Source organism: Theropithecus gelada, chromosome 16 (assembly GCF_003255815.1).
Source record: "Theropithecus gelada isolate Dixy chromosome 16, Tgel_1.0, whole genome shotgun sequence".
NCBI lineage: Eukaryota > Metazoa > Chordata > Mammalia > Primates > Cercopithecidae > Theropithecus > Theropithecus gelada.
The window spans coordinates 25615287-25624463 of NC_037684.1; the positions used below are offsets into that span (position 1 = coordinate 25615287).

At 45.2% G+C, this 9177-nt stretch overlaps 1 protein-coding gene across 2 annotated transcripts in view; it reads left to right on the forward strand.

The window, feature by feature from the left end:
- SKAP1 (src kinase associated phosphoprotein 1) overlaps positions 1 to 6311 on the forward strand; it is a 305720-nt gene extending 299409 nt beyond the window's left edge. For both annotated transcript variants that reach the window (XM_025361855.1, XM_025361856.1), the window contains exons 12-13: positions 2385 to 2493; positions 5940 to 6311. In XM_025361855.1, coding sequence (XP_025217640.1) covers positions 2385 to 2486 — 102 coding nt within the window. In that variant the 3' untranslated portion in view covers positions 2487 to 2493; positions 5940 to 6311. The remainder of the gene's footprint in view (positions 1 to 2384; positions 2494 to 5939) is intronic.
- The last annotated feature ends 2866 nt before the right edge of the window (positions 6312 to 9177 follow it).

The following is a 9177-nucleotide window of genomic DNA, read 5'->3' on the forward strand; positions in this document are numbered from 1 at the left end:
TAAAAATACAAACAAAAAAAAAAAAAAAAAAAAAAAAAAAAAAAAAAAAGATCACCAGATAATGCTAGGGACTCTGAATTTTCCATATCACGAATCTGGTTTTATTTCTTTTATTTTTCCTAATAGAACTCAGCAACCAGGTGTACAAATAAGCAGTTAGCTCTATGGTACCCCAAATCCAATTGAACTGGAATATGTGATATTTCCCATTCTTAAAATTGCATTCTGGGCCAGGCACAGTAGCTCACACCTGTAATCCCAGTGCTTTGGGAGGCTGAGGTGGGTGGATGACAAGGTCAGGAGCTCAAGACCAGCCTGGCCAACATAGTGAAACCCCATCGCTACTAAAAATACAAAAATTAGCTGGGCGTGGTGGTGCATGCCTGTAGTCCCAGCTACTCAGGAGGCTGAAGCAAAAGAATCACTTGAACCCAGGAGGTGAAGGTTGCAGTGAGCTGAGATCTCACCACTGCACTACAGCCTGGGTGACAGAGCGAGACTCGGTCTCAAAAGAAAAAAAATTCATTTTGGCCAGGCGCAGTGGCTCACACCTGTAATCCCAGCACTTTGAGAGGCCGAGGCGAGCAGGGATCACAAGGTCAGGAATGAGACCAGCCTGGGCAACATGGTGAAACCCCATCTTTACTAAAAATACAAAAATTAGCCGGGCATGGTGGCATATACCTGTAGTCCCAGCTACTTGGGAGGCTGAGGCAGGAAAATCACTTGAACCCAGGAGGTGGAGGTTGCAGTGAGCCAAGATCGTGCCACTGCATTCCAGCCTGGGCGACAGAGTGAGACTCTGTCTCAACAACAACAACAACAAAAAATTCATTCAATTTTACTTCTTTCAAAAGAAAGACAACATTTTCTGGTGCTATCAGAAATAGCCCCATACTCAGAGTGGGCACAGTGACTCATGCCTGTAATCCCAGATCTTAGCAAGGCCGAGGCTGGTGGATCACTTGAGGTCAGGAGTTTGACACCAGCCTGGCCAATATGATGAAACCCCATCTATACCAAAAATATAAAAAATTAGCCAGTTGTGGCCAGGCATGGTGGCTCACGCCTGTAGTGCCAGCACTTTAGGAGGCCAAGGCAGGTGGATCATCTGAGGTCAGGAGTTCAAGACCATCCTGGCCAACATGGTAAAACCTCGTCTCTACTAAAAACACAAAAATTAGCCAGTTGTGGTGGCGCGTGCCTGTAATCCCAGCTACGCGGGAGGCTGAGGCAGGAGAATCGCTTGAACCTGGGAGGTGGAGGTTGCAGTGAACCAAGATTGCACCACTGCACTCCAGCCTGGCAGACAGAGCAAGACTCTGTCTTAAAAAAAAAAAAAAAAAAAAATTAGCCAGGTGTGGTGGCATGCACCTGTAATCCCAGCTACTCAGGAGGTTGAGACAGGAGAATTGCTTAAACCTGGGAGCCGGAGGTTGCAGTGAGCTGAGATCTTGCCACTGTACTCCAGCCTGGGCAACAGTGCGAGAGTCCCTCTCAAAAAGAAAAAAAAAAAATAGCCCTTTACTCTTCAACATCTGTTGTGCTTTTGAGAAGCTTTTCTGTATTCGAGGAGCTGCATCCTCACCCTGTGATAACTCCTTAAACTCTCTTTTAAACCTTCTCATCCTCTTTCTTGTTTGCTCCTCTCTCTGACTAGCCTGTCACTATTAATGTGCCTGTCACCTCTCACCTGTGTGAGGGAAAGAATCTAATGTTTAGGGCACCTACTATGTATCAAACACGTTCAGTTGTTTTTACTTCAGTGATGCAATTTACATCCCCACAAGATAGAAGGGAGATATTATCCCTACTCTCACAGACAAAGAAGCTAAAGCTAGGAGAACCTAAGGTCATGTGACTACTAAATGACCAAGCGAGGATTAGATCTCAGTCTGTCTGACTCCAAAGCCCATTACTCTGCTGTAAGCTCCCAAGGAGGAAGCAATCTTCTGATTCATCATTATATACCTCATGGGAACTCAAACAGCACTTTGCACATAGAAGATGCTTGATAAATATTATTGATTTGAACTATGACTTGACCCCTTGAATATCTTTAGTGTTCTGGCAATTTAATGTGTGCCTAACTCTAAGAAGCTATACCATTCGGCTTGGTTTAAAAAAAAATGCTCTTTAGGTTCAGCAAGGGCATCAAATGTGCTAACTTTACAATGTAGACAGGAAGATGGCAAAATGAAAGTGCTTGCTCTCTTCCTCTAGATGACTTTTTTAAATTTAATAATCCTATCAGGGAATTTAACAGTTCACAGTGATAATGGCAACAATGAAACCACCAAACAGAATCTCCCATGCAATCACTAGAATAAACAAGCAGAAGCATGAACAAATTCTAACTGACGCGTCCTCTTTTCACTTTTCAGGAGTATAACATGTATGGCTGGTGGGTGGGAGAACTGAACAGCCTCATTGGGATTGTTCCGAAGGAGTATCTCACCACTGCCTTTGAAGTGGAAGAAAGATGAAACCCAGGTATCAGAACCATTGCCAATGAACTGCCTAATAGTTGAGTGGAACTTGTTGGCCACTACTTTGTTTTTCTGAAAGATGAGAGTTGCCAGTGAAGTAGCTTTTCTTCATTTCTCATACTAATGCTTGTGATTTACCACTGATGGAAAGAAAATGCCTCTGGAATTGTTTTTTTCTTAAATTTGTGGACAGTGTCACTTAGGATAAGGTTCAGCTAAAAGCAACTTAAAATCTAAACTAAAAGTGACTTAATACGGAAGGCCAGGCACGGTGGCTCACACCTGTAATCCCAGCACTTTGGGAGGCCAAGGTGGGCAGATCACCTGAGGTCAGGAGTTCAAGACCAGCTTTACCAACATAGTGAAACCCCATCTCTACTAAATATACAAAAAAAATTAGTCAAGTGGGGTGGCGGGCACCTGTAATCCCAGCTACTGGGGAGGCTAAGGCAGGAGAATCGCTTGAACCCGGGAAGCGGAGGTTGCAGTGACCTGAGATCGCACCACTGGACTCCAGCCTGGGCAACAAAGATTCCATCTCAAAACAAACAAACAAACAAACAAATTAATACAGAAATGTATTTTTCTCTTCTGTAAAAATCTAGAGATAAGTGGTCCAAGGTATCCAGTCCCAGGTACATTTTCTTTTTGTTCTTCTCTGTGTGCCCAACATTCCCAAGGTTACCTCATGGCCAAGACAGATGCTCCAGTTCCAGCCATCCTGTCTGCATCCTACACAGCACATCAGGAAAGATAAAAGGAGAAGGTCAGGCCAGGCACGGGGGCTCACGCCTGTAATCCCAGTACTTTGGGAGGCCAAGGCGGGCAGATCACGAGGTCAGAAGTTCAAGACCAGCCTGGCCAACATGGTGAAACCCCGTCTCTATTAAAAACACAAAAAATTAGCCGGGCGTGGTGGCATGCGCCTGTATTCCCAGCTACTCAGGAGGCTGAGGCAGGAGAATCACTTGAACCCAGGAGGCAGAGGTTGCAGTGAATCGAGATCAGGCCATTGCACTCCAGCCTGGGTGACAGAGCAAGACTCCGTCTTGAGAAAGACAAAAAAAAAAAAAAAAAAAGAGAGAGAAAAGCATACTCTCTTCCTTTAAGGGCACTTCACAGATGTTGCGCACATACCTCCTTTCACATTCCATGGGCCAGAAGTTGGAATATATAGACACAGCAAGCTGTAAAGAAAGCTTATAGCCCTGTGTCCAGCTTAGAATTGGGAGATTCATGATTAAATACAAAGAGAAGAATGGATATTGGGATAAAACTGGGAATTTTTGCCACAGGGATGGATCTAGGTTTATCCCCAGCTCTCAAACCCAGGGCACCATTTCCCCAAAATGCCCACATATTGCAATATGACTGACCAAGATTAGGAATCCAATATGAGGATTCCTATGGAACGTAATCAAATTAACTTTTAAGTAATAGAGAATGTGGTTTGCAGGGCCAGGCACAGTGGCTCACACCTGTAATCCCAACACTTTGGGAGGTCAAGGCAGGAGGATCACTTGAGATCAGGAGTTTGAGACCAGCCTGGGCAACATAGTGAAACCCCATTTCTACAAAAAAAATTGTTTTTAAATTAGCCAAGTGTGCTCGTGCACATCTGTAGGCCCAGCTACTTGGGAGCCTAAGGTGGGAGGAATGCTTGAGCCCAGGAGGTTTGAGGTTACACTTAGCCATGACTGCACCACTGCACTCCAGCCTGGGTGAAAGAGCAAGACCCTGTCTCAAAAAAAGAAAAAGAATAGGTTTGTGTTTTATTAGCAAGAACCACATTGTGTTTCAAAATAGTGGGGGTGGGTGCTTGGTTTGGGTGGAGTAATAGTGGGAGCCACTTTGGTGCAGAGCAGGTTTTGGTTAGAATTAAGATGCTGATGGAGGGCCCCCAAGACCAGCATGTTGTCACCAGCTCCATCTTCTGGCCTGAAATAGGAGCAATCATCATTGCTGGAGGTAAAGAATGGCATCAGTGTGACAGTGATACAAACAGTCCTTGGAGTCCAGACCAGAGCCCACTCTAGTGTGCAGCAGCAGCTGAGTGAATTCATTTAGGAAAATACATAAAGGATAGATCTTATTCTCCAATGCCCTTGTACAACCATACAACAACAGCTCAGGCCTGTCACTCAAGGTTTGACTTTATGATTTTCCTGATGAAGACTCTGTTTCATGGCCACAAGTGTAGAGAGTTGGAATTTTTCTGTCAAATCTAAACAAATCCAGCCAGCCAGGCACGGTGGCTTACGCCTGTAATCCCAGCACTTTCGAGGCCGAGGCAGGTGAATCACTTGAGGTCAGGAGTTCGAGACCAGCCTCACCAACATGGTGAAACCCCATCTCTACTAAAAATACAAAAATTAATCACGCATGGTGGCGAGCACTTGTAATCCCAGTACTTAGGAAGCTGAGGCAGGAGAATCACTTGAACTTGGGAAGCGGAGGTTGCAGTGAGCCAAAATCACGCCATTGTACTCTAGCCTGGGTGACAGAGAGACTCCATCTCAAAAAAATAAATAAAAATAAAAAAACAAATTCACCCTTTTTCACTCTGTCATTTATTTGTTTATCTCTTCACTGTCTTTGGCCCAACAAATCTACTTCTAAGAATTTACCCGGCCAGGTGCAGTGGCTCACGCCTGTAATCCTAGCACTTTGGGAGGCCAAGGGGAGTGGATCACGAGGTCAGAAGTTCAAGACCAGCCTCACTAACATGGTGAAACCTCATCTCTACTAGAAATACAAAAATTAGCCAGGCATGGTGGCGGGCGCCGTAATCTTAGCTACTCAGGAGTCTGAGGCAGGAGAATTGCTTGAACTCGGGAGGCGGAGGTTGCAGTGAGCCGAGATCATGCCATTGCACTCCAGCCTGGGCAACAGAGCAAGATTCTGTCTCAAAAAAAAACACAAAAAACAAACAAAAAAACGACTTTATCCTATTGGCCATTTTTTGTTTGGGTAAAAAAAGAAAAAAAAAGAAATTATCCTACAGCTATACTTGCACACATGCAAAATGATAGGCATATAAGGTTCATTATAATAGCAAACACTTGGAAATGACGTAAATGTTTAATAGAGAACTAGTCAAATAACTATAGTACATTCACAGAACTGAATATTACACAACAGTAAAAAAGAAAGGGAAACTGTATGGAATACATTCTGAGATATGTTGGTAAGTTTAAAAAAATAAAGCAGCAAAGAATGGGAGCCAAATGTGCCCCATTTGTATAAAAAGGGACTGGAGATTATATATACCTATTTGTTTACATTTGTATGGGATATTTCTGGAAGGAGACACAAAATGATAACATGGTTGCCTCCAAAGACAGAGAAACTGTGAGACAGGGTCGTGCGGAAAACATTATGCTCTGTGCCCTTTAATATGTCTATATTTTGAATCACAAAAGCAAATTTATGTATTTTTTTCTCCTTTAGGAAATATATTCTTCCCTTCTACTGCCTTTATGAGGAAACTGATCATCAAAAGTTCCCACTCCCTACTTCTGCCACCCCACCAATGCCTTGGACTCCTCCCTTTGCTGAAGAGACCCAAGTCTCTGACACCTCAGAGTGACTGTAAGCTACCAGAAAGACAAGTGGGAAGAGGTACATTCATCAAACCTGTTACTAAACCAGCCTAGTCATAGCTCATCCCCATCTCTAAATGTGTCCACACATCCACATCTGCCTTTTCCACAAGCTTTTCACAAAGGTGAGAGAGAAGGAAACCTTGGGAGGAGGACATTGCTGGCTGTTCTGGCTGGTTTGAAAAGCACAAATAAACCTGAGATGTGTTTCCTTGTCATGTGTGATGATGTTGAGCTCCTTTTTGTAAAATGATATCAATATGTCAGCTCTGGGCATTTTCACCAACTCCCAACAAAGTGGGGACAGCATGAGAGAAAACAAAAGCCCAGAGAAAAAAGGAGACTTGGAATTGTCTTTCAGAGTAGAATCTTCTCTGGAATCCATGTCCGTTATTTATTTTTTGTCTTTTTCTTTTCTTTTTTTTTTTGAGACAGAGTCTTGCTCTGTTGTCTAGGCTGGAGTACAGTGGCATGATCTTGGCTCACTGCAACCTCCACCTCCTGAGTTCAAACAATTCTCCTGCTTCAGATTCCCGAGTAGCTGGGATTACAGGCGCCCACCACTACACCCGGCTCATTTTTGTTTTTTTGTTTGTTTTTGAGATGGAGTCTCAACTCCATCACCCAGGCTGGAGTGCAGTGGCACAATCTTGGCTCACTGCAACCTCCCCCTCCCCGATTCAAGCGATTCTCCTGCCTCGGCTTCCTGAGCAGCTTGGATTACAGGGGTGCACCATCACACCCGGCTAATTTTTGTATTTTTAGTAGAGACAGGGTTTCACCACGTTGGTCAGGCTGGTCTTGACCTCCTGACCTCAAGTGATCCACCCGCCTTGGCCTCCCAAAGTGCTGGGATTACAGGCGTGAGCCACCGCGCCCGACCAATTTTTGTATTTTTATAGAGTTGGGGTCCCGGCTGGTCTCAAACTCCCGAGCTCAAGTGATCCACACACCTCAGCCTCTGAAAGTGCTGGGATTACAGGCATGAGCCACCGCTCCCACCCAGCTACGTGGTTTTTTTCCTATGTGCTGAATCTCCAAAACGAGACAGAACCAGAAGCAAGGCCTTGGAGTCAGCACATTGAAGAGTTCCTCTTCAGGCCTCGGGTTAGTTAACAACCCATGTGTCCTGCACTACAACACCTCTCAGGTAGGAGCTGAGGAAATGCTCTGAGGAGGGCTCAAGTATGGATACAGGGCTCCCTGTTCCCCTTTCCTGTTGTCTGTACCTAGCACTCAGGTTACCTGCACGTTAAAAGGCAGCAAAACATAGTGATTAACAGCATAACATCTGCAACCAGACAGCCTAGGAATAAATCTCAGTTCCCTGTCTACTGTGCTCTCTGGAGCAAGTTATTTGACCGTTTATGCCTCAGTTTCCTCACCTTAGAAGGGATATACTCTATTCACTGTATCATTAGGTGATTAGGAAGATTAAATGATTTAACATGTGTAATGGTACTTGGAACAATGCCTGGCACATACTAACGCTCAATAAGGGTAGCTGCTATTGTTGCCTGATTCTCTACAAGAGAAATTTTGAAAGACAGGCAACTGGCCGGGCACAGGGGCTCACGCCTGTAATCCCAGCACTTTGGGAGGCTGAGGCGGGCAGATCACGAGGTCAGGAGTTCAAGACCAGCCTGGCCAACATGGTGAAACCTCGTCTCCACTAAAAACACAAAAATTACCCAGGCATGGTGGCGTGCACCTGTAATCCCAGCTACTCAGGAGGCTGAGATAGGAGAATCGCTTGAACCCGGGAGGCGGAGGTTGTGGTGAGCCAAGATCATGCCACTGCACTCCAGCCTGGGTGACAGAGTGAGACTCCATCTCCAAAAAAAGAAAAAAGAAATCCCTGTTCAGAGAAGCCCTGGATTGGTGGTAGCCTGCCTCTCCTCTGTAATGACCACGTTGCAGCACTGGAGTAAGACGCCCATCTTACATCACAAGAGAGAAACCAGGGAGCAAACAAGGATGTCAGTGGGCTCTAACTTTCTCAAAAAAAAAAAAATATATCTTATACCTAATTATTCATTTCCAGATTATCTGAGCCAAGAGTAAAAAGAAGAAAACCGTTTTGTGTATGATGGATAATTGCATGGAATGAAAAGGGGAAATTTTAGGTTTAGGAGGAAAAAAAAGCCAAGTGAGATAAAGGCAATATAGAAGTGTCCTTAACGTCTCCCCGCGCTTCACACAGAGTGCTAAAGGAGGAGGAACCACTAGGTGGCAGCATATGAGCAGGTGAACCAAAGAAAACCAACTGCCTCCGGTTTTAGGGGCCTTTGCACCAATACCATCCCACAGGTAAGGACAATGGGCGCTATTCTAAAGTGTTTAACAGAGGGAGCAAACACAAACCCTTCTATACTCCTCCTTTGCCACCCACCTCTCCCCTACTCCCCCATCCTCTGCCCATCCTTCCCTGGAGACCCCGGGACCCAAACCTGAAAAGCTGGGTGGCTAAGAGGCCAGAATATCATCGTGCCACCACTCTGTGGCTGAAAGACATCAGAAAAGGGGATACCAGAAGAGAAAGGGCAGGGATCTGCAACAGGATAAGAGGCTGAAAAAGGAAAAGGTCAGCTGGGTGCGGTGGCTCACGCCTGTAATCCCAGCACTTAGGGAGGCCAAGATGGGTGGATCACGAGGTCAAGAGATCAAGACCATCCTGGCCAACGTGGTGAAACCCTGTCTCTACTAAAAATATAAAAATTGGCGGGGCATGGTGGCGCACGCCTGTAATTCCAGCTACTCAGGAGGCTGAGGCACGAGAATCGCTTGAACCTGGGAGGCAGAGGTTGCAGTGAGCCAAGATCACATCACTGCACTGCACTCTAGCCTAGCGACAGAGCAGGAAAAAAAAAAAAAAAAAGGAAAAGGTCAAGGTAACTTCTTCACTCCCTGCAGAGTTCAATGCCCTCTAAATCATATGGCCATTGGCTTCCAGCATTTAAAATAAAATGTCCCTTCTATACCTGTTTCCAAGAGGAAACAACCACTTCCCAAACTGCAAAGGTCTTTGGGTACCTCCATACACCCCACGGTAGGCACCACACTCAGATCTCTGGCTCTTCTAGCTG